A 27,804-nucleotide genomic window follows, 5' to 3' on the forward strand; every position below is an offset into this window, starting at 1 on the left:
TGTTACTAAAGATAACAGGATAAATGCAATGCTGATGGTTGACATTTAGTTAGTGCTTTCTTTAACCAGGCATTATTCTAAGAACTTTACAGCTTTACTTAGGCATTAGTGCAACCCTAAGAAGTAGGTGCAAATGTTCTCTACATTGTTGTTCATAGAAGTAGAGGAACATGAAGCTCAGAAAGGTTAGGTTTCCCAGAGCGAACACCTAGTACTTTTTTTTGTTTTACGTTGTGGAATTTCTCTTTGATGATAAATATGTTAATATTTCCTTCTCCAGGCAGACTCCAAATGTGGCAGCTTTTAGCAGCAGCATGCTGGATGCTTCTTCTTGGATCTTCATGTGGTTATAGTAAGAAAATAAGCATCACAAATCCTGAAGCTAATATGAATATTGTAAGTCATTTACTGAGGAAAAATACATTAAGAGAAGACACTGTTAACTCATTATCCTCTTTTTAAAACTTTTTGCTGTGCATTGGGTGATGATTTACAGATGATCAGTTTTCCCTTCAACAATCCACACACATGTGTGTCATTCACTGGAGTCCTCCGACTGGAAGGCCATTTATCGCACTCCTCTGTGTTCTCGATTTCCATTCTTCCACTTCTTTTATCTTTCGTAACTTTGTCCTCAGGTAAATGCTGGCCTTCTACTCCGGAATGATTGATTATTCTAAGACTTGCATGCCTCCATAGTGTTATCATTCCTCTTCCAGGTCTCCGTACTGTTTGACTGAAAATGAGAGCCATGGGAGTAAGTTCTTAAGTGTCATAGTTTGGGGGCTCTACCAGTCTCTATATGACCAGTTTAAAAAAAAAAGGCCAGGTCTTTTATTGTGCATGTGGTTCTGAGTTTTGGTTCCCATTTTCTCCCATTCTATACAAGACCATGCTTGGGTGCAATGTTTATAGAAATCCAGGCCTTTCTCCTGTGGCGTCACGGAGGGGCTAAGACCACCAACCCTTTGTTAGCAGTTGAGTGCTTAAATGTGTGGGTCACCAGGACTCCATTACCAACAACCTCATTAGCTGAATTGGCCCAAATAGTAGTTCTGAAAGGTCAGCATGGAAGAGCGTACCAAGAAAACATATTTCTAGTGTGGATGCAGGTCACAGGGATGATGATCTTTCTCATTACAGTACAAACATGGTCTAGTGGAGTCTCTAGAGATGATCTACATCTGCAGGGAGGTGCACTTTTACTTTATTTTTTACCAATTTGTGAATTCGGTGGGGATTTGCATGTCAAATGATCGATTTAATCCAATAGCTTAAACTACTTCTCAACCCGTCAATAGCTTGCCCTACCGTCCCCTTTGATTTTTATTTTCTGTCATATAAATTAATATCTTCCCCTAACCTAAGTTAATTCCTATCAACCCTCCACCCTCCTCTAACATAAAATCTCATAAGCTGGCATAATTTTAAACTAGCCCTCCAGGGACCTAGTGTGTGTTTCCTCCACTGTTCCTTGCATGGGTAACTGAATCTAAGAGTTCAACAACCTACCTGAACTTAGAGCAGCAATAGTCTCATTCCTGATGCTTTGGGCTGCCCTTTAATGGTGGTCTCCTGCAGAGAAAGCCATGAGTTTATAGCGATTATTTTTTCAGAGAAGTCTTGGGTCCTTCTTAAGATTTTTTTAAATAGAGCTATTTCTGTGATGTTGAGAGTTACACCAGCCTGCTTATTTGTTTTCATACATCCTCATTGGTTTCTATTGCTTTCTATTGCTAAGTTAACATAACCAGACATATCTTAACTTAAGCAAACATTCATACCAGATGTGACAAAAGGATAGTGCTGAAAACACAATAACCGGTATGCACTAGAAGCTACATTTTAATGGGCTGACCCCAAAGTGCTCCTCCTAGCATCTACCCACAGGGTTCCTATTTGTGTATACACTACTCAATATTGAAGGCATTGCCTACATTCAAATCTGTCCAAGTACTAGAACTTTAAGAAAATGTGAATATCAAAGTGTTTTATTGTTTCTTTGTGTTTCTCCACCCAAATATTCACAAGTACCTGTAACTGCTGGCCACCTGGTTGAACTTTCACTCCATGAACATACATATGTCACAAATCCAAATTGTCCTCTTCTTCCCGTGTATAAACATATCATTTTCCTCCATGTTCTGAGTACTTCTTAGTTCTCAGTCTTTCTTTAAGACAAGAAGAATAACACACATTTACAAAGTCCTTATTTTGTGGCAGACACTGTTCTGCGAACTTACTTTACAGCAAATCTGAACATCAATAAAATTATGATATACATTTCAGTTGACTGAAATGAAATAGAACTCCAGTTACATAACTAATAAGTAGATAAATTAGAACCCAGTGATATACAGTCAGTCTCCAGAGTCTAGGTTCTTTTTAAAAAAATCATTTTATTGGGGACTCATACAATTCTTATCACAATCCATATATCCATCCATTGTGTCAAGCACATATGTACATGTGTTGCCATCACTATTCTTAAAACATTTGCCTCTACTTGAGCCCTTAATATTGGCTGCTAATTTTCCCCTCCCTCCCCACTCCCCCTACCTCATTTACCCTTCATAATTCATAAATTATTATTATTTTGTCATATGTTACAATATCCGACGTCTCCCCCCACCCTCTTCTCTGCTGTCCCTCCCCCAGGGAGGAGGCTATACATAGATTCTTGTTATCAGTTCCCGCTTTCTATCCCACATTCCCTCCACCCTCCAGGCATCGCTACTCGCACCACTGATCCTGAAGGAGACATCTGTCCTGCATTCCCTGTGTTATCTGTACCAATGTACATCCTCCGGTGTAGCCAGATTTGTAAGGTAGAATTGGGATCATGATGGTCGGGAGGAGGAAGCATTTAAGAACTAGAGGAACATTATTTGTTTCATTGTTGCTACCCTGCACCCTGACTGCCTCATCTCCTCCCCACAACCCTTCAGTAAGGGGGTGTCCAGCTGGCTACCGATGGGCTTTGAGTCTCCACTCTGCACTCACCCACATTTACAATGATATGATTTTTTGTTCCTTGATGCTTGATACCTGATCCTTTTGACAGCTCATGGGCACATAGGCTTGTGTGCTTCTTCCACGAGGGCTTTGTTGCTTCTGAACTAGATGGCCACTTGTTTATCTTTGGACCTCCAAGACCCCAGATGCTCTATCTTTTGATAGCCGGGCACCATCAGCGTTCTTCACCACATTTGCTTATGCACACGTTTGTCTTCATTGATCAAGAAGGTGGGTACCCACTGATACGATTGTTAGTTCTTTGATGTCTGATAACTGGTCCCTTCTACACCTCGTGGTCAGACAGGCTGGTGTGCTTCTTCCATGGGGGCTTTGATGCTTCTCAGCTAGATGGTCGCTTGCTTATCTTTGTGCCTTTAAGATCCCAGATGCTATCTCTTTTGATAGCCGGCCATCATCAGCTTTCTTCACAACATTTGCTTATGCACACATTTTTCTACAGCAATCGTGTTGGGAAGGTGTGCATCCTGGAATGCCAATTTAATAGAACAATGTGTTCTTGCTTTGAGCAAGTGCTTTTAGATCTGTTTCCCCACACTCTTATATAAATATATTTACATATGTACATTCCAATTTTTAGACCTCTGTAAATACCCTTTATCACCTAGTTCTTTCCTCTCTTTCCTTTTACTTTTCCTCTTACCCCACTATCATGCTCAGCCTTCATTTGGGTGTCAGTAATTTCTCTCGGTTACCTTGCCCTTGTGGAATCCCTACCAGGCCTCTCACACCCTCCTTGCCACTGATTTTGGATCACGTGTTGCTCCCCTGTCCCTGAGTTGGTCAGCACCACCTCCTTACCCCCACTTCCCCCACTCCTGTGTCCCCCTGGAATCATTGGTCCTGTTGTTTTCTCTTCCAGACTATTCAGTCTATCTTATCTAGATAGATCTGCAGAGATAATAATATGCACCAAAAAAAATCAAGCCATAGCAAGATAGGCGATAAGTGAGAACACAGCGATGACAACTAAAAAGGAAACCAATTACTCACAGAAGAATAAATTAATTGAAAGAAAAAACTTAAAAAGAAAGAAAAACTTATAAGTAGATCATGGTCTAATTTTTTATCTCTAGGCGTATCCTTCAGTCAGGTCAATGGGGTACCCTGTTTTGGCCCCAGAGTCTGTCCTTTGTACCCCCTCAGGGGCTCCCTGTTCTGCTCCCATGATTGCTCTGTCGCATGCTTTTAGTGGTTTGCCTCAGTATCACAGGGTCAGTCTGGGCCAGTCCCGACATGATTCTAGGTTCTTACACACTGCATTATGCTGCCCCGTGATGCATACATGAATTATGTGTGCAAATCCTGGGTGAAAGCATCATCTTGCCTTACTTTGGCATTAGTCCAATTTTTCAGTTCCTTCTAGTGTATAATCTTGACAGATCATGAATTTTCCTCAACTTTCATTTACTCATCTGTAAAATAGGTACAATTCTATTTCAAAAGGCCTAATTCTATTTTAAGGATCAATAAAACAGTAGTTCTGAACCACTGAAAAGGAACCCTAGTTAATCTCTTTTGTGACGGGGTATCTTCTTCTGTTTATCCCTCTGGATCAATTATTTAACTCTTATATCCCTCTGTCTGCCCAAAAGTGCCATCTATAATGGTTAAGTCAACCTGTGTCAGCCAATGGAAAGCCTGAGCAAGGGGAATGGGTTCAGGCTCTTCATTGCCCTAATTTCTTCCATGTGTGATCAGTTTTAGGGGACTGCACCTCTCCATAGAATCAGTTAGCACAGTTCAATGAGATCCTTTCAACTTGACCTTCTCCTTCCTGTTCTGGAGACTGCTTCCCCCACCTCCTGTCATGTCTAGGGTTGTATCAGCTCATTTATTATTAACCACCGGACACTGCACCATCCTAGTGGTTCTCCTCATTAGATGACCATAGACTGTTATTGTAAAAACATTTTGAGTTTTTACAAAATGGGTGGACAATTATTTTATTTTTTTCACCTACTGTATTTTTTATTATTTGGTATTCAATACATATATCATGTCCTTCCATATTTCAATCATGTCAAGAACAATTGTTACCACAATCAGTTTCCAAACAATCTTTTTCTACATGGACTCTGTGACACCATCTCCCTTTTATGTCACCACCATCACTATACTCCCTTCCTCAAACTCCTTATTCTTCTTGCTCTCCCTATTCAGTCCTGAGGTCCATGTACCAAAAGACAGAAACGCATATCACACAGCTTCAAGAGGGTGACCTCCATTGATATAACACCTCCCATATATACTCTACTATGAACAAACAAAAACCAAATAAGAGAATACAAACCAAAACCACAGAAAATTTTGGAAACCAGATCAGGTCCAGCCTGCATCATAGGGAAGATCTACTGTCAAAATTATGTGTTCACGTCAGAGTTATGCCTTTACTCTTCTATATGCCTCTTTCCCAAGCACTCTGTTTAGTGACCGTCTCCTCCCATCCTTCAATTTTAGATGAGGGCAGTTCTTCAGAGGCTTACTACCTATGTAGTCCCGCTGTTTCAGTTATTGCTGAATCGCCCACTACAGTGACTGCACATATTTACAAGTCCACCAGCAGTGGAGAGGAGTTCATATCTCACCAGTCTCCAACATCTGTTCTGTTGTTATTGTTTTAAAGGGCTACAGTTATGGGCATTAGGAAATTTCTCATGGTTGTTTGACTTGCATTTCCTGATGGCTAATGACCGAGAATATTTCCTCATGTGTTTATTAGCCATTCAAATGTCATTCTTTGTGAATTGTCTGTTCCAGTGCCTTGCCCTCCTTCACAGAGGGCTATAAGTTTTTTTCTTGTTGTAAACTTGTAAAGTTCTGTAAATTTTAATAATTAGTCCTTTGTCTATTATGTCATTATTAAATATCCTTTCCCAGTCTGTGGCCTCTCTTCTTACTCTTTTAGTGAAGTCTTTCAATGAGCATAAGTGTTTTGTTTGTAGTAGGTCCATGAGGACAAATTAATATTAATCCCAGATCAACAGGTAGTCCCCTCCTCCTTTATCCATGTCTTGCCTAGAGTTCCTTCTCAGAACCCTCCTCAGATCATCTTAATTTTCCCCTCCATATGCTGTTCCCATTCATAAGCAGATACACAGTATGTTGCAATTTATAATTATATACATTGCCAACCATATGTAAAAATTAAGAGGTCACAACACTTACAACATTAAGTGTGTTTTGTTTTGTTTTTCCTTTTCTCTTTTCAGAGCCAGATTATTTCCTACTGGGGCTACCCTACAGAACAGTATGATGTCGTGACAAAAGATGGTTATATCCTGGGAATTTATAGAATTCCTCATGGAAGAGGATGTTCAAGTAGAACAGGTAGGAGTTGTTTAGTTACGCTAGGAAATGATTATAGCCTAAAGCAGACATGTCTAAATGTCTTGGTAGCAGGAAGATAATTTTTGTTCAGAGAGAGATGTCTTTGTTCTTCTCTTCGTTTTTAGTTCCCTCCCCCCTTTTTGGGATACTGTATCAAGTGAGTTAATTATGTAAAGATAAAATCTAGAGTTTCAGAGAAAGAAACTGTATAGCTGTATTGCTGGTTTTATAGAGCCAATCACTTCTCAAAATAACTTCATTACCTTTGTAATTATTCATGAGGATTTTGTTTCTCCAAACTCATCTCTTCTCATTTCTAGTGGAGAGCTGCCAAAATGGGTAGAAAATTGTCTCTAAGATGAGAAGTTACCCGAAGCCCAGATCAGAGAGAGATTATGGGTTCTGATTGCCATTTCATTATATTAAGTTTGGCAGAGTTAGTAACATCTATTCTTTCCATTTTCTCCAAAAAGTGGATAAATGGACATAGTCAGTGAGTTCCTTGATTCCAGATGGCTGAGGACTCTCTGAGAGCCAGTGTAGCCTAAGCAGTCTCGGGCAGCCCTTCTAGGTCCCACAGTGGCATGAGAGGAAGAGAGAGTCCTGAGATAACAACGCAGCCTGCAGAAACCGTATTTAGCATGGAGGACATGCCTTGTTTCCTCTGCCCAACTTTCTGTTTTCTATACCAGTTCCCAGTTTCCTTGTTTGCTTTTCTCTCTCTCTCTCTCTCTCTCTCTCTCTCTCTCTCTCTCTCTCTCTCTCTCTCTCTCTCTCTCTTTAAAACTCAGATGGCTCTATTCTGGATTGGGAATCCAGTTTTCAAGTGAAACTAACAAAGTCAAATTTGAGTGGAAACCGAAATTTCTATTCAAAACCTTTGCTTGTTTGTTACTTTCTTACAAATTGTCTTCAGGAAGCACTGTATGTAAAATCTAGTGTTTGGTATTCAGTAAACATTCAACAAAGGATATTTTATTATTGTTTTTCAACCGTTAAAATTTCATTATTTAAACTTTGTTCTCAGGGGCTTCTTGAGATATAACATGTTATTAATGTAAACTATGATCTTGAGAGAGCTGATAACTATTGTGCTATACAGTCTTTTAAGTGTTTCGATTTGCATTTATGTTTTGGAATTATACTGTGAGATAGCCTTTGCTGTATCCTCACCACATGGGTAAGGGCCAAAGGATCCCCATTACGTGGATAAGGGATAACTGAGGTACATAGAGGTTGCTATGGTACTTAAATAATTTTAAAATGGAAAAATAACACATAGAGAAGATAAATAACTTCCAGAAGGGAATGGACAAGAGGTTGGCCTGGCACCAAATTTCACCTCTAAACCTTTTTCCATATGACAGGAAGTCAGGAAAGATAATCTTCCTGTAGACAATGTGGAAATGGAGACATGAAATTCTTGTTGCATGTGTTTTGCAGCTCCCAGACCTGTTGTGTATTTGCAGCATGGCTTACTGGCATCTGCCAGCGAATGGGTTTGCAACCTGCCCAACAGTAGCTTGGCCTTCCTTCTGGCAGATTTTGGTTATGATGTATGGATGGGGAACAGCCGGGGAAACACCTGGTCTCGGAAACACTTGACGTTGTCACCCCAATCACATGAATACTGGGCATTCAGGTAAGGAGATGCCCAGTAAGGGGTAAAGTAGGTGCCTTGCTCATTTACCTATGTGAAAACTCTCTGAGTTTTCCTTTTCTGTCCAATGCGCTGAGTGAAATCTAGGAGAGAGAAACAAAGAAAGCACATCTTTCTGCACAGACACGTAACTTTCTTTTTACATCACTGTCCGTTTTCAGCCCTGTGTGTGTGTGTGTGTGTGTGTAAGAGAAAAACAAGTTCCAAGTTCAAATCTATTTTATAGAGACCTTTTAATCAAGTCTTAATGAATCCCAAAACAAGACGAAAACATTTTATCTGCATGATGGAGGCCATTAAAGCAGCCAGAGGGTTCAAGGCCATGCAGTAAATTAATAGAAGACGCAAAACAAAGGAAGTAACAACAAAGCTATGCCTGTTGGTAAATCAATTCATCCTTGTCAATGCTGGGAAACAACTGTAATTGCAATATATATATACAATTGCTCATTATAAACGTTTATAGGATTGGCTTTGGGGCTCTTCCACAACCTGGCTACTAGATAATTGTGATATGACTCACAACGTGTAGCCTTTGTACTCCAATTTCCATGAAGGACACATCCAGCCAGGTCTCCCAAGGGCAAGAATGCCCCATCACCGAGTTGGCTAAGGCTGTTACACGTAATCTACTTTCAAGCATGCCCTTCCTTGGGGCAAAGCAGCTGCCACATTGGTGTTTAGTGGTCAGAAATAATTCAAGCAGAAGCTGAATGTATAACAAGGCTGAAAATGGCATGAAAGTTCCCAGTGTCAAGCAGTCTTCTGTAAACCAAGTGCTTTAGAATTTCACCTCTAATGGAGTGTGTGGGGTGAAAACGAAAAGTCAACTATTGCTGCTAGATGCCAACACGTTGGTTCTGACTCATTGTGACGCTATGCACAACACAACAAAACGCTCCCTGGCCTGCCCCGTCCTCACAACTGCTCTTTCCTTTTCAGTCCATTGTTGCAGCCACTGTGCCAATCCAGCTTGTCCAGGGCTTTCCTCTTTTTCATGGCCCCCTGTTTTACCAAGCATGATGTCCTTCTCCAGGGACTGGTCTCTCCTGATAACATGTCCAAAGTATGTCAGATGAGGTCTCACCATCCTTGCTTGTAAGGGGCATTCAAATGCATCAATTCTTCTTTGGATATTTATATTCTAATTTTATTAATATCAGAAAAGTATCTACAAATGTGTCTAAATACTGCAGCTCTAACAGTGAAATAAAGAACCTGGATAGCACAAATGCTTAAGCGCTTGACTCCTGATTGGTGGTTGAAACCCACTCAGAAGTGCTTTGGAAGGCAAACCTGCGGTCTGCTTTCCAAAGGTCACAACCTATGAAAGCCCCTGGAGGGCAGCTCTGCTCTACCACAGGGTCACCAGGGGTTGGACTATATTCAGGGGCAACTGGTTTGCTTTTAACAATAATATGGTTTTTCTAATACTGTTGTTCCTCCTTGTTGGCAGTTTGGATGAAATGGCTAACTATGACCTTCCAGCCACAGTCGATTTCATCACAGAGAAAACTGGACAGAAGCAGCTCTTCTACGTGGGCCACTCCCAAGGCACAACCATAGGTATATTTAGGAAACATTTGACCTGAGACGTGTCAAGTCCACTTCCAAGTCATGTAGGAGGCAGGATTTCTTCTCTTTGTGTGTCTCTAGTTTAGGGGCTTTGTACAAACAAAACTGAAAATAGGGATTTCTCCTCAGCACCAAATACAGAGGTTGATAGATCCAATAATCCACTTACTTCTTTGTATACCCCACTGCCAGATCCTGGAGTAGATTCTAAGAAGAGATACATCCTCCCATTAGAGGGAGGCGCCCCAAAGAAGGCAGAACATTATCTGGCTCAGTGATTCAATACAGTAATCGGTGTGATTTTGGTTGGCAGGGGACCATTAGGTGAGGCAAGATGAGGCTGGGGAATGTTGGCCATGCTCGGAGGCTCTTCCCTCCCCATGACTGTTCTCTTTAGAGCTGGAGGGCTCTCCTACAAAACCAACAGCATTTTTCCAGCCTCTATTCTGTAGCTTTATTGTAACTACGTTTCCAGTGTAAAATAAATCCTAATACAGGTATTCCTTCCCTGCACTAGACATTCTGTATGCATTTTCTCATTGGAGACCATGAACATTTGAGACCATTGTACCCCTAATTTGTAAATGGCTTACTTTAGGAAAACTTTCTAGCAGTGATGGTTCAGTAGCTTGTTAATTTTTTTTGTGGTTTTTACTTTTACTTCTCTTTATCATTTACTCATCACAGGAATCCTATAAGGGTTTTATTATCCAGATTTACAGGTTGAGGTTAAAGGTCTATAGAGAAGATAAATTGCCAAGTTTTCATAAAGCTCCCTTGAGTGGGAAGCCAAGATAGTAGCCCAAGCCAAGATTGTCTCATATCAAAGCCTGTCATCAGGCTAGACTGGTGATTGGAGTTTATCAAGACATGCTCCACAATTGTTTGAATTGTCTCCACAACACTCTCTACATGTAGACCTCCACTCCACAGGGTTAGGAAATTCACTTTAGTCTGAATTAGTCAATGCCATTCTTGGAATATCCAGAAAACCTTTCTTTACAAACGTGTACATTTATTTTTGCTCTTTCTTTTCTTTCTTTAGTTTTTGAGTTGTTTGTTATTATTGAAACTCGCTACTTTTACTTTTACAATTAAAAATGAAATATTTTTAATCTATGAAGTAGTTACGGCCTTCTTCCCTTTCAGCGTTCATAGCATTCTCTACAAATCCGGAGCTGGCTAAAAAGATCAAGATATTTTTTGCTTTGGCTCCAGTCGTCACAGTGAAATACACCCAAAGTCCCCTAAAAAGATTAACATCTTTTTCCAGCAAAATGATTAAGGTATGTGACATCCCATGTTTAATTCTATAGTAACTGTGGTAGATATATAATCGTTTATCCATTTGAGGATTAAGAGTGTAGGGGTGGAATCTAGCTTGTCAATCAGATCATAGCCAATGAGGACTCTGTGTGGGCATGCCCTTCTCCTGAGGATTCTGGAAAATCTGGGATTTTCTCCTTGGAGGCAGGAGACACCTCTCTCTCTCTCTCTCTCTGTGCCACTCGCTGGGAGACATTGCAGCTGACAAGACACAGGGAACTACGGTAGTGCCCCAAGTTGGAGAAGCAACATGGACCTACCCTGGTGCAACCAGACCTCTGAAGTGGGAGAAGCCACGTAGAGACAGACTCCTGCCAGTGATGAGATGCTTACAATGCCTCTGGATCCAAAGACTTTCTACCCACTGGCCTGTGATCGTCCTGCATTCGGCCTCATTGCATGTGCTTCGTGAGTCTGAAGAGAACTTTATAGATTGGTGTCAGACATATGGGCTAATATCGGATTTAAGAACTTGGACTGGACTGGGCTGGGATGCTTTCTCAATGTTCAATTGCTCTTGTATATAAACCTCTCCCTTGTATACATATGAGTGTCTCCATACATTTGTTTCTCTAGTCTACCCAGACTAACAGAGTAACTAAAACTAGTTGTAATCTTATTGGATTTAAGAGTTAAGAAGCTGAGAGGAGTGACACTTTACAAATTGCCGAAGATAATAGGTTCTCATATTTACTGATAGTATTGCCAGCAATAATGAGGGCGTTCACAATATTTGCTATCATCCTGTCTTCATCTATCAGAGTCTAGAAGCAGTTTTCTGCTGTCATCTCTTCAGTGCACTCACGCTAGCACCGACTTGATGACAGAACTGCATGTTGACTCAAGGAAGTTCCACTTTTCAGGCATCCTGAGCTTTTCAGAGGCTGCGAGTCTAAATCCACTCCATGGTTTGGTTCATACAATGCAGCGTCTGGGATCCCAATGCGGAGCCTTATGAAATGAATATGAGTCCCAGTTGTGTGATTTGGTAGCTGGGTTAATTTGAACAAGATATTAAGATCTCCGTGAAACATTTTCTTCATCTCTGGCATGGTATAATAACGCCCCTACCTCTGAGATGTGCTATGGAGATTAAACGAGACTGGGCCAGGCCTTGTATACTGTAAACCATGAATAATTGTCAGATATTGTTGTTGATGTCATTTTCACAGAACACACTCTCCCATCATTCAATGCACCCTCGATGCTCAATTTGCCACTTCACAGGTTTTCGGTCTGCCAACTTGCCAAGCCATAGACAATAGACTTGGTCCCAGATTCTCTGTACAAGCTGATAGCTGACCAATCTGACAAACCCATTGTCATCCAGTAGATTACAATTCATAGCAACCTCATGTGACACCGAGGAGAACTGCTCCACACGGTGCCTTCTTGGCTACAATACTCCTGGAGGAAAATTGCCAAGCCTTGTTTACATGGTATTGCAAGGGGATTTGAAATGCAAACTCCGATTAGCGAACAAGCACAGCTGCTTGCACTACTCTGGCACCTTCTGCAACTTGGTTACTGAGTCAACGAATCCGTATGTTGTCCAGGTGTCCACATGATCTTCATAAAATGATGAGTAAACCAAAAATAATTAGATGATGGTTTGAAATACCTTATCCAAATAGAGAAAAATGAGAGAAAACTAGATTATTTAAATAACTGAGAATGAATATTTAAACTGGAGGAATATAATCTCTTTTGTCTCTCTCATCTTTCAACTTCTCTCTATCTTTCTCACAACAGGTGAATAGGACATCTCTGAATATTACATATTCCATTATTATTCCATGTAATGACAAATATTTCATTATATAAAGATTACCTTTGAACATGCATAGTAACCATTTCTTTTACAAATTCAGGATCCTATAAAGTATATCCAGTAGGTATTTATAGGATCTAGTCAACCAAACATAGTGTAAGATGTTGTACTACATTGGTGCATTAATGATGTTGTTGCTTTTTAAGTACCATGAGTTAGTTCTGATCTATAGTGACCTTATTCACAACAGAACAAAGCACTGCCCTAAACTGAGCCATCTTCATAATTGTTCCTATGCTGAGTCATTGTTGCAGCCACTCTGTCGATCCATCTTCTTGAAGACCTTCCTCTTTTTCGCTGCCCCGCTACAAAAATGATGTCCTTCTCCAGGGACTGGTCTCTCCCGACAACATGTTCAAAGTATGTAAGACAGTCTTGCCATCCTTGCCTTTACGGAGCACGCTGACCGTACTTTTTCAAGACAGATAGATTTGTCCTTTTATCAGTCCATGGTACTTTAATACTCTTCTCCACTACCACAATCCAAATACAGATTTTTTTCTTCATGTGTCTTCGTTACTCAGTGTCTAACTTTCACATGCATAGGAGGCAATCGAAAATACCATGGCTGGAGTCAGGTGCACCTTAGTTCTCAAAGTAACATCCTTGCTTCCCAATCCTCTAATGAGGTCTTCTGCAGCAGATTTGCCTAATCCAAAGCTTTTTGATCTCTTGACTGCTGCTTCCATGAGCATTAATCGTGGATTCAAGCAAGATAATATCTTTGACAACTTCAACCTTTTCTCCCTTTCTCCTGATGCTACCGTTTGGTCCAGTTGTGAGGATTTTGGTTTTCTTTACATCAAGTTGTAGTCCAGACTGAAGGCTGAAATCCTTGATCTTCATCAGCAAATGCTTCAAATCCTCCTCACTGTAAGCAAACAAGATTGTGTTATCTGCATATTGCTGGTTGTTAATAAGCCTTCTGCCAATCCTGATCCTGCATTTTTCTTCATACTGCATTTTTCTTCTGATTTTTTGCTCAGCATACAGATTGAATAAATATGATGAAAAAAATACAACCCTGTCACACACCTTTCCTGATTTAAGAATGAACAAACATTAACAATAGGCACTAATTATTCTAATTATTAATGTTTACACTGTAATTGGCAGTTAATAAAAGGCTCTGGAGAAAAAGTGAGCTTTATTGTAAATTCATACTTTGAAAAGTTTTAAGACTTAAACAATATTTTTTCTCTTTCGTATCTAGTTCAAGTGATGTTAACCTTATAAAATTAATTATTATGGAATGAAGCAAAATTGAACTTATATATACAGAGATTATATACTAATTTATGTTTTGACTTTAAGGATTCCTATGTTTTCAACATTGTCTGAAATTCCAGCAGAGACTTATTTATTTAAGTTAAATAAATAATTAAGTTTATTGATAGGCTATGGAAGAAACCTCATTAATTCTGTAATCAATCATTAATTATAATAATTGCTCATCTTTTTGCCATATTTACAAAGTGCTAGAAAGTGTGTTTTGTGCATTATAAACACGATGTATTATTTTTCACAACAATCCTGCTAAGAGATATTAACTTTCCCATTTAATAGTTGAAAATTTTCAGGCTAATGAAGATTAAGCTACTTCTAAGGAATTTTTTATTAAGTGGGCAAATGTTTACAGAGTAGGTAATTATTTTTGCATTTAACAATCCATACACATTTCGTTCCATCTTTTTTTGTTGTAATCCCCTCAATATAACATCATTTATCACACTTCTTTCCCATGTTTTCTGTTTATGTTCCTTATTCTTTTCTAATTGTTATGATTTGTCCTGGGGTATATTATGCCATTTGGATCTTAAATGGTTGATTGGTCTATGGTGTAAATACCTTATTAATGTTACTATTCCCCTTATAGACTTCTCTATAGTTTGGCAGAACATTGGAGTTCAGTTCAGTTCCAGATTGGAAGGATGACAAAGGGCTACCATTTCAGGGATTCCACCAGTATCTATCTGACCAATAACCTTGCAGGGTCGTTTATGCTTTTGAATGTTCCTCCATATTCGCCACTCACTCTATCCAGGACCTCCTATTGTGATCTTTTTCAGAGTGGCTGATGTGGGAGTTCTTTTGGTATCAAGCTTGTAGGGTCTGAGATTCACACAGTCCAGTAGCCCATTGGACTAGCTACATGTTTGCTGATGGCTCACAAGCTTTTAAGATCCATAACTACTCACTAATGTAGGTTGTAGAACACATCTTTGTAGCTTTGTTATGCAATTGACTTTGATGTTCCCCAAGATTATAATCCTGAAACCCCAGGCACAGTAATTCATTCCTTCAAGGTGTTAATATTTCACAACTTTACCATCTGCAGGCTCTACTTTACATGGATACAGTTACAAAAAATTCAACAACTAAATTCACTGCCATAAAATCAATTCTAACTCATGGTGAAATACATATGTAGAAATATACTGTCACCTACATATCTATATTGATATCTATACTTAGCTTTATCTTCTGAATCATATATATCTATGGATATATCTATAACCTTATCTATATCAATATATTCATTGGTATCATCCCATTCACCTTCTCATACCTGTTCAGTTTATAATAATATTTACCTGGGTTGCTTTTGTTTGTTTGTTTGTTTGTTTTTTTAACCTGGAGTCTAGAATCAAAATCAGGAATGCCTGGCTCCAAAACCTTACCACTTTCCTATGGGCACTGATTTTTTTTCAGGGCACTATTAGAAACATCCCAATTAAAAGTGCTTAGAGAAGAGACAAAAGTAAGTGAATTGGCCAATACTGAAAAGATGTCTGATTTTATCCAGCCCTGTCTTAATTACCACTCATTCTTTATTCTTACTATCCAATACTATGAAATTTGATCGTGTTTTTTATTGATCTTGCAGACGCTCTTTGGTGACAAAGTATTCTCTCCTCATACACTTTTCAACCAATTCATCGCCACCAAGGTTTGCAGCCAGAAGCTGTTCCACCGTATGTGTAGCCGCTTCATATTTACTCTAAGTGGATTTGATCCAAAAAACCTAAACATGGTATGTGTAAGTATTGGGGGCGGAGAAATCAATTGTTTTGTTGCCCACAGGTGATTAGAATCCTTCCAGACTGCATGCAAAACACCTTTTACATTTTCCTTATTCTCTCCTGGAGAGTCAGCATTTTCATGACATCCAAACAGGGCTGAGAGACCACCTTCTTCAGTAGGAGGACTTAAGGAAAATGCGTTGGTACTCAAAATCCTCACAACCTATTGTTGATGACAAAGATGTCACCATGGAAAAGCCGTTCATTTAGATTAGGGCTATCATTATAAAGCGCGCCTCGCTTTACTTGAGCCTTATCCCAGATCTACTGAAGACTCTGAGACCACAATCAGGCATTTTAATTTTTTAATCAATTTCGCATTTCCCCAGATGATATGAAAATAGTGATTTTTGTGAACCACTTGATCTTTTAATTCAATTGGGTAAAAGTTGGTCTTTCCAAAGATATCTACAGATTTATTGTAAAAATGCATCCTGGGATGTCTGCTGAGATTCTTTTCAAATTATATCTAACATAAGTGTAATCATTTCCTTCCTAAATTACTAAAAGCTGACTTCAAATAGTGGTAAAGGGACAGAAAGAATCTTCCTCTCTGCTCCCCAATTAGGGAGGAGAGATGTTTGAATCCAGAATGAGAGAGTGGTAAAGTTAGTCTCCATCTATCTCAGTATTACTGCCTAAAACCTGCATACTTTCCACTGACATACACACTGATAACATTGTCCTTGTTATCAAAGAAAATTAGTAAAATGTTTTTAGTGTAAGCATTCCATAAACACTGCTTTTTCACACTCATTGTCTGTTTACTAGGGAACCTATTCTCACGTGCCATTTGTTATTTTTCCTGCGTGGTGCTGATGAGACATTGCCAACTCACCATGAGCAATGTACAGTAGAATGTAATATAGCCTAATCCTGCAAACATAAGCAGAATCATTGCTCTACTATGTTAGGCCCATTGTTGAAGCCACTGTCAATCAGGTGGGTTTTCAAAAGCAACAAAATGAGTGAAGCTTATATATGCATATCTGCAGAGAGTTTTCTCTTGTGTATAGGGCTCAAAAGATTGTACAAAAAGTCAAGTTCAAAGTCATTGGGTCAGCTCTCAGACTGGTGACTTGTCTTGATTCACATACCTGCAGAGGCCGATGAACTCAAGATCAGCAAGTCAAATGACAGGACTCTGACTGTGAAGACAAAGGAATTCAAGAACAGCAGATGCGATAGTAGGCTGCAGATAACACTAAGGATCAGTAGGCAATAGAACAGGCCTTGTCTCAAGTCTAAACACTGAATGTCACAGAATGAGCCAGGCGCAGTATCCAGACCAAGCAAAAAGTAAGCTTTTCTAAAGCTTCTACCTATATTGGAAGCAGGTTACACCAGAAGGAAATTTCCTTGCAATTGATTGGCTTCGCAGTGTAGATTTGATCATGAAGATGATAACATTATATAAGATCTTAGCAAGATGGATGACAAGCATCTTAACTGACAAACCACTGAGAACCCTCGTTCACTCAAGTTGACACAAAAACTTAACTATCACAAAGATCTTCATCTTTTGCATGGATCCTCGACTTTCTCAAGTATGATATCCTTCTTCAAGGTATTATTTCTACTGATAACATGTCCAAAGTATATGAGATGAAGTCTCACCACCCAATTTTCTAAGGAGCATTCTGAACCATACTTCTTCCAAAATGTCAGTATTCTTGGTCAACAAAATCATTTCCATGTATCAATTCTTCTTCACCCTTCCTTATTCACTGTGAAGCTATTGTATGCAAATGAGGCTATCACATATACCTCAGTTTGGGTCAGGAAACCCAAAGTCCTAAAGGTGACATCTTTAATTTTTCACATTTTAAAGAGGTTTTTATGCATTTGTCCAATTCAATGTCATTTGATTTCTTGACTGTTTCTCTCCTGGGTATTGATTTTGGGTGCAAGTAAAATAAAATCTTTGGCAACTTCGATGTTATCTCCATTTATCATGATGTGGCTTACTGATCTGCTTGTGAGAATTTCTGTTTCCGTTATGTCAAAGTACAATTCAAGTGGAAACCTGCAGTATTTCAGCTTCATCAGTAAGTTCTTGAAATCCTACTCACTTCAACCAAGTACAGTTGTGTCATATGCCTATTGTAAGTTGTGAATGAGTCTTCCTCTAATTCTAAGGGCACATTCTTCTACATAGAATCCAGTTAATTTAATTATTTGCTCACTATACAGATTGAATAAGTGTGATGGGAGGATAGAACATGCCACACACCTTATCTGATTTTAAACCAGACAGCAGCGTCCTCTTATACTGGATGAGTACAATGAAATGTTCCAGAATTCCAAGTTTTTGCAACGGTATCCACATTGTGATCCACATTGTAGAATGCCTTTGCTTAGTCACTAAAGTATGGCACACATATTTCTGGTACCATGTGCTTTCAGCCAAGACTTATCTGACATCAGCAATGATAGCTCTAATTTCTTATCTTCTCTATCTTGAATTTCTGGCAGTTCATATTTGGATGTACCACTGTAACAATTTTTAATATTATCAGCAAATTTCACTTGTTTCCTATTCTACCAATCTTATTAAACAACATGCATTCTGTTGGATTGTCTATCATTTGAATGAGCATAAATATTGATCTCTTCTAGTTGGCTGACCAGGAAGCTGTTTTACAAGTGCCTTTCATAGACACATGACAAGTGTATATATTGCATTTGTTTGTTGAAACAGTTCCGTTGATGATCACTCAATTCCTGAAGTATTGTTTTATCTGGAAGATCTTCAGTTAATTTAAACCTATTCTTTCTATATGATCATTTCTTGATCATATGCTATCTCCTGAAATGGTTGAACATCAATTTTTTTGCACAGTGATTAATATTCTATTCCTTCCATCTTCTTTGGATGCCTCTTGGGCCAATCTTTAGCTTATAAAATGCTATAATATTTCCACTTGAAGCTGCGTTATTTATTCAGTTCTTTCATCTTGAGAAATGCTGAGCGTATTCATTCTGATGCTTTATCTTTTTGAGCCGATATTTGAAACACTCTGCTTAAACATTTTATTCCATCGCTTTTTCGTGTTCTTCAGTTACTCAAAATTCAAGAGTAAGTTTCAGAATCTTCAGACATTCATTTTCGTCCTTTTCATCCCTGTCTGGTTAATGATCCTTCTTCCTCTCTGAAGTCCTTAGTGTCATCCACAGTTTTTATGGCCTTCAGTCTTTACTGCCCAGCGCCTCAAATCTAATCTTGACATGGTTTTAATTCAGGTATACTCAAGGTCATATGGGCTTGTTTTCCTTAACTTCAGCTCCAACTTGAACTTTTCATATGAGCAGTCCTTTGGTCCCTGACATTGTTCGCTTTGATGATGTTGAGCTTTATCCATCATTTCTTTCCAGAAATTTAGTCAATTTGATTCCTGTTTATTCCATCTGTTGATATCCTTTTGTACAGTTATCCATGTTGTAGAAAAAAGGTATTTTCATCGAATAGGTTGTTGTTGTTGACTTTGAAAGAAATCGTATCATGAAATCTCCCCTGTTATTTCTATCATAAGGTCGTAATTTGCCAACTCCGGATCCTTCTTTGTTCCCAATTTTTGCATCCTAGTCACCGGTAATCATCACTGTATCTTGACCGCATGCTTAATTAATATCAGACTGAAGAAGTTGGTAAAACCTTTTGTTTTTCCATCATTGGAATTAGTGCTTGGTGATAAATTTAAGTAACTGTTGTAATATCTGGTCCTCATTGTAGGTATATGATTATTATTCTATCACTGTCAGCATTATACTTTAGGTTAGATCTTGAGATGTTCTCCGTGACAAGGAATGTAATGCCATTCCTCCAATAATTGTCATTCCTGTCGAAATAGACATAAGATTGTGGAATTCAAAATGAGCAATCGTAGTTCATTTTAGCTCATTAATGCCTACGATAGCTTTCCCCAACATTCCGTTTTATTCTTGACCACCTCCTATTTTCCCATATATGCAGCATACATTCCACATCGTGATTATTTACAGATGCCTATCAGCTGTTTCTTCTCCTTTTGAATCATGCCACATCAGCAAATGAAGGCCAGAGAAGCTTTACACTATCCACATTGTTGAGTTGACTCTACTTTGAGAAGAGTTGTATTTTGAGTTCATACCAATCTGAGGTGCTCATCGTCCAACACTGTATCCAACAATATTCTGCTACTATTAATAAGGTTTGCCCTGGTCAATTTGTTTATTAGGATTAGAATTCCCATATCTTCCTTTCTGGCCTGGCTTTGTCAGGAAGCCCTGCTGAAACTGGTCTATCGTGGGTGACCCTATTAGCATTTGAAATACTGGTGGCATCGTTTCTAGCATCAAAGTAATGTGCATGCCATGATGATACAAGTGGACAGATGCTAGACATGTTGCTTAAATGGGAGCATATCATGCTGGCACATAGATGAGCAGACTAAGTATAAAACATCTTTAAGCATGCACACACACAAAGATAATCTTTAAGTAAATTATTAGTATGACTTGAGTGTCCTAAAGTGAGACTTCATAAAATTTTGCCTTTGAGCATTCATTGTGTTTCAGCTGAGCATGGGTTGAACATTTATGTAATGAGATTGACTTTTGTTCTACCTTTGAATACTAGACTATATAATATTTTAGCCCCTTGAGGGCTTTATAATCGGGGCAGGAATAGCATGTGTCAAATTTTGAAAAGAAAAAACATAAAACACAAAAGCCCAGAATTCAGCTCTAGAAACAGATTCAGTAGGTATAGATGGCTCATTGGTAGTTATATATATATTTAAAGCTCTAAGACATTACTTATGCTAACGTTGGTGGGAAATAACCCATATATAAATAATCACACATACATGATGAAGCTTAGGGTAGTTCATGGAAAATTCCATTTTCTTTTAATTGCTTTTTTTTCACAGACTTTTTGAAGACCTCTCATGTGACCATATATAAGACAACTTGAAATATACAAGAATCAGTTCTGATTTATTGGAAAGAAGACTAATTTGTAATGAAGGTTAACATTCTGCATGGCTATGTCTTATCCACAGAGTCCATAGATAATTTACCACATTCTTTATCAGAAAGATTACATATCTGTTCTCAATGTTTGTCACCAAGAATGTTCTCTGAATGCCTCTGAATGCACCCTATGGTGAAGGAGGGGTTCCTGATTTCTCTCCAGACAGGACACTGATCTTTTACATTGATGTCTCTGTATTCATAGACCTGTTTCAAGTGAGCTAGAAGAGAAAAACATATTTATTATCTTATGCTTCTAGAAAGCCCTCTGTGAGCTCTATGGAAACACTATCCAGAAAAAAGAATAGAACCAGATGAGGAGAAAAATTCCTGAAAGTAGACCATTCTTTTGTTTAGTTAATATGAATTGAGAAAGCATGTTGCTTTCTACTTTTTAGAATATTTAAACTCACACGTTCACTCCTGATCTGCAGGTGAGGCATAATCTCTTTGTTTTGCAGAGTCGCTTAGATGTTTATTTGGCACAGAGCATCATGGGAACATCTGTTCAGAACATGCTGCACTGGTCTCAGGTATGTACTTCCTGTGCCTGTTGACAGGTGCCACCCTGCAGCTGTATCCTGAAAGCGCTTGCACCAGGGCTGTACAGACACCTTCTACTGTTGGTTGGATGTTTCTGGAATCAGTACAACTCCTTAAGCTGCAAGGGCTCCCTGTCATTGGGACATAGGTTCTAATTCTTACGAAGAACAAAACTAATTGTTGTTGAGATGATTTGGACTCCTGGACACCACATGTGTCGGAGTAGAAAGTGCTCTATAGAGCTCTCAATGGTAGCTTTCTCAGAAGCAGATCGCTGGGGTGACCCTGAGTCAACGCCAATCTCCAACTTTTCTGTTAGTCAAGCATTCATTACTTCTATTTGCCATGTCCTCAAAGTCTGGGCTTTCACTCTGGTCCCAAGAGATTCTGCTTACGTATGTTCTCGTTTTTAAATTACTCCAAACAACCAGGCATAAGGCATCATCCAAAAGAAATAATAATAATACCATAGTGAATGAAGTGGGAAGTGCAGAGTGGAGACCCAAAGCCCATTTGTCAGCCACTGGAGATCCCCTCACAGAAGGGTTTAGGGGAGGAGATGAGTCAGTCAGGGTGTGATGTAGTACCGATGAAGAATACAGCTTTCCCCCAGATCCTGGATGCTTCCTCCCTCCAACTACCATGATCCGAATTCTACCTTACAGGACTGGATAGAGCAGAGGATGTACACTGGTGCATATAGAAGCTGGAGGCACAGGGAATCCAGGGTGGATGATACGTTTAAGACCAGGGGTGAGAGGGGCGATGCTGGGAGAGTAGAGGGTGAGTGGGTTGGAGGGGGGCAACAGATTATAAGGATCTACATGTGACCTCCTCCCTGGGAGACAGACAGCAGAGAAGGGGGTAAAGAGAGACTTCAGATGGGGCAAGATATGACAAAATAATAATCTATAAATTATCAAGGGCTCATGAGGGAGGGGGAGTGGGGAGGAAAGGGGAAAAAAGAGGACCTGTTGCAAAGGGCTTAGGTGGAGAGCAAATGTTTTGAAAATAATTAGAGCAGAGAATGTACAGATGTGCTTTATACAATTGATGTATGTATATGTATGGATTGTGATAAGAGTTGTATGAGCCCCTAATAAAATGTTTTAAAAAAAAGAATAGCTTGTATTTCCTTTGAGGGGAACTTTTCAGTGCTCACAGAACTTGCAGCACACAATCCCATAAGGACGGGCGCCTGGTTCCATGGTGGTCATGCGTGGGGCTGCACTCGAGGTCAGCAGTTTGAAATCCCAAGGTGCAGCGCGGGAGAAAGCCGGGCTTTCTGCTCCCATAAAAAGTTACGTCCTAGAAACCCTAAAGGGGAGTTCTCCCCTGTCCTGTCGGGTAACTGTGCGTCGGCAACAACTCGATGGCAATGAGTGTTCCAGAAGTACGTTTTACTGAACTGGAATATGGAACATTTTGCAGTGTGAAAAATCAAACTTTATTCAAAGAAAATTAAGTGTTGATGAGGGACTTAAGTAGTTTTATATCTCATGTTTGTCCTTATTTTACAATAATTAACAAACTCAGAAATAAGTCACATTCAATGATGGTACTTTGGTTTTCTGAGGGGTGTGTGTGTGTGTGTGTGTGTAGACAGAGGGTTACACAGTCATTTACTATAATTGGGATCTCTAATAATTTAGTTTCAGTTATAACCTAATATGTTTGTTTCCTCTTTAAATTTGAGAATCTCTTCTATAGATTTTAAAGAAAAAAATCTCTCTACCCTGAAACAAGTACAACATGAAACACTAGTTGAATATTTCTTACATACTTTGAATAATTCTAAAGATTTCAGCCTTCAAACACCTTTATGAAGAGAGATGTTCAGTACATAGGTCCTCCTTCTGGTGGAGAGATAGATAAATCTTTTAATTAGCGCAGCCTCATAGGTTTACACTATCAACTGACATTTATTAAACACTATATATTCTTCTTCATGTTTATATATATGTGATTTTATTCCATCTAACTTTTTTTTTTCAGTAAAGGCACTGATATCCATATCTACAAATGCTGGAGCCAATCCGTCACACTCTTCCTGGTTGATTTCTCTTCAAGAGAACTCTTATCCGTTGACAGTGAATTTCAGTATAAAAATAGGTTGGGAGTATAGACTGATCTTTAGTTTCGGAAACAGCTAAAGCAAGCTTGAAGATGATGGTGGCAATATTTATTTAAAAAGAGCTAGCTGTTGAGACACTATGGTTTATCGATATATTTTTCCTACCAGTGAGATAAATATTGCTATTATTCTCATTTTATTTAATTAATTCAATTCCTTCATTTCTGAAGTGAGAATGAGAGTAATATTTCTCTGATTGCTCTGGATCATAAATTAAATTAAGCTTAAATTCAAGCCTACTTCTGTTTGAAGTTAGAGCTTAAGCTCTTTCCTACAGCATTCTGTGTTCCATTGCTGAAAATCTGTAGAATTCCAGTAGCAGTCCACACTGCCTTCATAACTGTAAATCATGGTAGAAATCATGTTTAACTACAAATTGAGATCATATCAGTAAGTGAGGGAGGAAAGCAAAAACAAACACATCCGTCAAGCTAAGAAAATACCCTTTAGAGTACTCTAGGAATGATTTAATAAAAAGCTTAATGCAAATGTGAAAATCATCTACTTCCTGAATTCTCCATGAATGACAAATAGAAGAAAAATAAAACCCAAGACAGATGACATTTCAGAGTGACCCTAGGACAGATTAGAACAGTGGTTCTCAACCTTCCTAATGCTGCGACCCTTTAATCTAGTTCCTCATGTGGTGGTGACCCCCCCAACCATAAAATTATTGTCTTTGCTACTTCATAACTGTAATGTTGCTACTGTTACGAATTGGGCGACCCCTGTGAAAGGGTCATTCGACCCCAAAAGGGGTCGCAACCCACAGAAGAGCCGCTGGATTAGAATGGCCTCATCATAGTTCCAACGTGGCAGTCATTACCAAAGCAAATCACCATAGCTTCCTCCCAGGAAGCAGCAGGTAGGTTGAAATTGCCAACATTTGGGCTAATAGCCAAGCGCTGTACCATTGGGCCAGCAGAGAGTCAATGTGAGAGTGATGGGGTAGACGCGTTAATGTTGTAGTTCAATATCTGAAAGCTGAAAACAAAATTTAATGTGTGGTTTTGCCTAGTGTCCTAAAGACTTGGTGTTTGGGCTCAGCAGACAATGGGCAGATAGCATCCTTAGAAGCTCAAAGACAGGACAATGGAAGCTTTGAAAATAAATATTTTCTTTAATTGTAATAAATCAGCTTATTAAGAAGGAAAATAATAAGAATCCCCTATAGTTAGCCTCCTGAGGGTACACAAAGCTCTCCGACGGCTAACCAACACGTTGGAGGGCCAAGCCCACCCAGAAGCACATTGAAAAAAAGGCCCAGGGATCTACTGGAAAGTCGGCTATTGATAACCCTGTGCTGCACAGGCTGCTCGGAACACATTTGGGTCATCGTGGGTTGAAATCGACTTACCGCGACTGATTCGATGGTCTGGCTTTGGGGAACACTGCCCCAGAGTTCCTGATGAGGCTATGAAGAGGGAAAGCTGTTTTGTAGTAATAGCAGTCATCATTCAAGTGTAGGAAATGTGTCCCTGGTGCCTCCAGATTTTTAAAGGAATTCTTGGATCTAAACTATTTAAAAATCATTTGTGACTAAAATTATTTCTAAAATTTCTCATTAAGCATTTGAAGTGTCCCTGCCTCAAAATACATTACAGTGGCACAGGGAAGAGTCAAAGTTTACCTCTTTAAACCATTAAGTCAATTCCATAGGTTAGTTCAGATTTTTAAACATTTCTAGTTTTGAACCAATGTAATTTTAATTTAATTTTAATTGAATAAGAATTTGATTTTATTTAATTAATTTAATTTTAACTCACGTGTCAAATAGTGAGAGATAGGCCAAGTCTCTATTTTCTTGCTTATTCTCTTTAAATGTACTGTTTTCTTATATCATGTAAATGTTTATATTGTTTTCTTTTTACATTAGGCTGTTAATTCTGGCCAGTTCCAAGCTTTTGATTGGGGAAGCCCAAACCAGAACATGAAGCACTTTAACCAGGTACAGTAGAGTATTACTAACCACCAGTTATATACTGCAAATGAACTATTAAAACCAGTACCTACTATGGCTTATTCACTGTGTAGATTTTTATGCACATCACATACTGCTTATTGGAATCTTATCACATGCCCAATTATTATTTCTGATTCTTCAAAATATTATTATTTTGCTTCCCCCCCCTCCCCCCGGAGGCTCAAAGAAGTAAGATTAAGTTGCCAGCCCTTTTGGCTACTAAAGAGTCATGATATGACCTCAGATTTTGTAGACTTAAAGTATGTCCTCCTTTTACTGTGTACCAATTACTTCTCAAAAGACAGAATGTCTCAGGACTTAAGACCACATTTTTTGTTTCTAAACCATATCTTCACACTTTTTATCCATCTATCGCAAAATGAATGTTGCCTTCTTCATTAGCTGGTATGCCATTTACTTTCCATTAAACAACAACAAAAATATATGAATTGCTAAAAATAGACTCAAAAAATAATTAGCGAAAGAAGCAGTGGCATTACCTAGAGAAAGGTATGGCAAAATATTCTTTACATAAACTGAAAAGTTACTGAAAAAATTATATGCTAAAAGATAATACATATTATTACCGTGGTTTTGTCTACAGTGCAGAGGCAAATCCAATGATTTTTGACTTTTTGCTGACAGACATAAATCAAACTATTCAAGTACGTATAAAGATAAGTACTTTCCTCAAACCAAGGCTGTAGAGTTTGGGGAATTTTAAAATCTTTATTCTTTTAAAAGTGTTGACGGATAATTTTTAGTGGCACCTTACCTGCAACAATCACAATGTTTTACTTCAATGGCTGTGAAACGCCTAAATTTTGTCTCCTAGTTGTTATGGCGATGTGTACACACAACACACATAAATACTAAGTCAAAGTAGTACTTAATCCTCTTATTAGTAACCTTTGCCCCGGAAAGAGTTTCTAACTGCTTTAGGACAAACTTTTTAAGACTCAGATGTTTGCTTGGATGAGCGTTGGGTCATCGATGTTAACTTTAACTCTATGTAATTTAGGTTCAGGTTTGGCTCTTTTACTTGAGATTTTACTTGAGATTTGAGGGGGAAAGTGAATCATTAAGAAAAAAACAACAAGACAATACTGAAAATCTACTATGTATGCCTAAAAAGCCAGAGGCTTATTTCCAAGTGAGATTAATAATACCAGAAGTTTGGACTAGGACACAGCTAGTAAAAACACTACTAGAAAGATGGTCCCCAGGAAAATAAGGCACCTCTTTGCTCTAGAATCTTTTCTGATTCCGTCTCAAATTCAAGTCAGTGACATAACTATAAATAGCTGTTCTTATGTCACACATGGTTGATTTTGATTCTTTGTAGCACTTTAATAGTATATATTTTTAAAGAGTTTGCTTAGAAGTTGAAAGCTAATATTATTTCTTTAGTGTGGTTTCCTATAAAGATTATTTTCTTTCTCTCCAATTGCATTTAGCACACACCGCCTGTATACGATGTTAGTAAGATGGAAGTCCCGACAGCAGTGTGGCATGGTGGACAAGACATTGTGGCTGATCCCAAAGACGTTGCAAATTTACTCCCTAATATTTCCAACTGTATTTATTACAAGTTGATTCCCCACTACAATCATGTGGATTTTTACCTTGGAAAAGATGCACCACAGGAAGTTTACCAAGATATAATTAGCTTGATGGAACAATATTTGCAAAATTGAATACATAAGGGTAACTGACTAATTAAATATTCCTTGATTGATTAAATTATCTAAGGTGAGCTCAAAGATTCTCAGCTATTTGTGTAATCTCTTTCTCCCTTTGACCATGATTGGGACATGTGGCTTGCTTCAAACTAATAGAATTGACAAAAGTGATGGACTGTCATTTCCTTATTATGCTGTAGCAAAGGTGATGGGATGTCACAGCACACTGACATGATCTTATATAAGATATAAAAAGAGTTTCTCTTTGATTGATTAATGTGGTTGAGAGCCATGTTGAAGAAGCCCATTTCTCCATAAACTGCTTCAAGGAACTGAGGGTGACTTCTAGTTAACAGCCAGCAAGTCGTCTGGCCCTTCGTAATAAAATTATAAGAATATATAAATACTGCCTTATTTCCGAGTGATCTTGGAAGCTGGTTCTTTCCTACTTGAGCCTCCAGCTAAGAACGCAGCATATTAACCCTTGAAGGATCCTAACCCAGCTAAGCCTTGTCTCAACTCCTGACTCATAAAAAAATAGTGAGCTAACAAATGTGTATCATTTTAGAGTGTGAAATCTGTGCTCATTTGTCACCAGCAATAGCAAAAAACTAAACCCAAACCAAAC

At 38.7% G+C, this 27,804-nt stretch overlaps 1 protein-coding gene across 3 annotated transcripts; it reads left to right on the forward strand.

Annotated features, from left to right (window-relative positions):
- Window positions 1-291: 291 nt before the first annotated feature.
- On the forward strand, window positions 292-27,191 carry LIPK (lipase family member K). Of its 3 annotated transcripts, none has more exons than XM_075533761.1 (9): window positions 292-400; window positions 6,214-6,366; window positions 7,810-8,008; window positions 9,483-9,592; window positions 10,751-10,887; window positions 15,646-15,792; window positions 21,316-21,387; window positions 25,408-25,479; window positions 26,952-27,191. In XM_075533761.1, the coding sequence occupies exons 1-9, from the start codon at window positions 292-294 to the stop codon at window positions 27,189-27,191; spliced, it is 1,239 nt and encodes a 412-aa protein (XP_075389876.1). The 3 variants fall into 3 exon arrangements, with proteins under 3 accessions (XP_075389876.1, XP_075389877.1, XP_075389878.1); XM_075533762.1 differs by having other exon boundaries at window positions 292-396; window positions 6,249-6,366; XM_075533763.1 differs by having other exon boundaries at window positions 292-396; window positions 6,249-6,366; window positions 7,909-8,008.
- Window positions 27,192-27,804: the final 613 nt, after the last annotated feature.

This window comes from Tenrec ecaudatus, chromosome 16 (assembly GCF_050624435.1).
Source record: "Tenrec ecaudatus isolate mTenEca1 chromosome 16, mTenEca1.hap1, whole genome shotgun sequence".
NCBI lineage: Eukaryota > Metazoa > Chordata > Mammalia > Afrosoricida > Tenrecidae > Tenrec > Tenrec ecaudatus.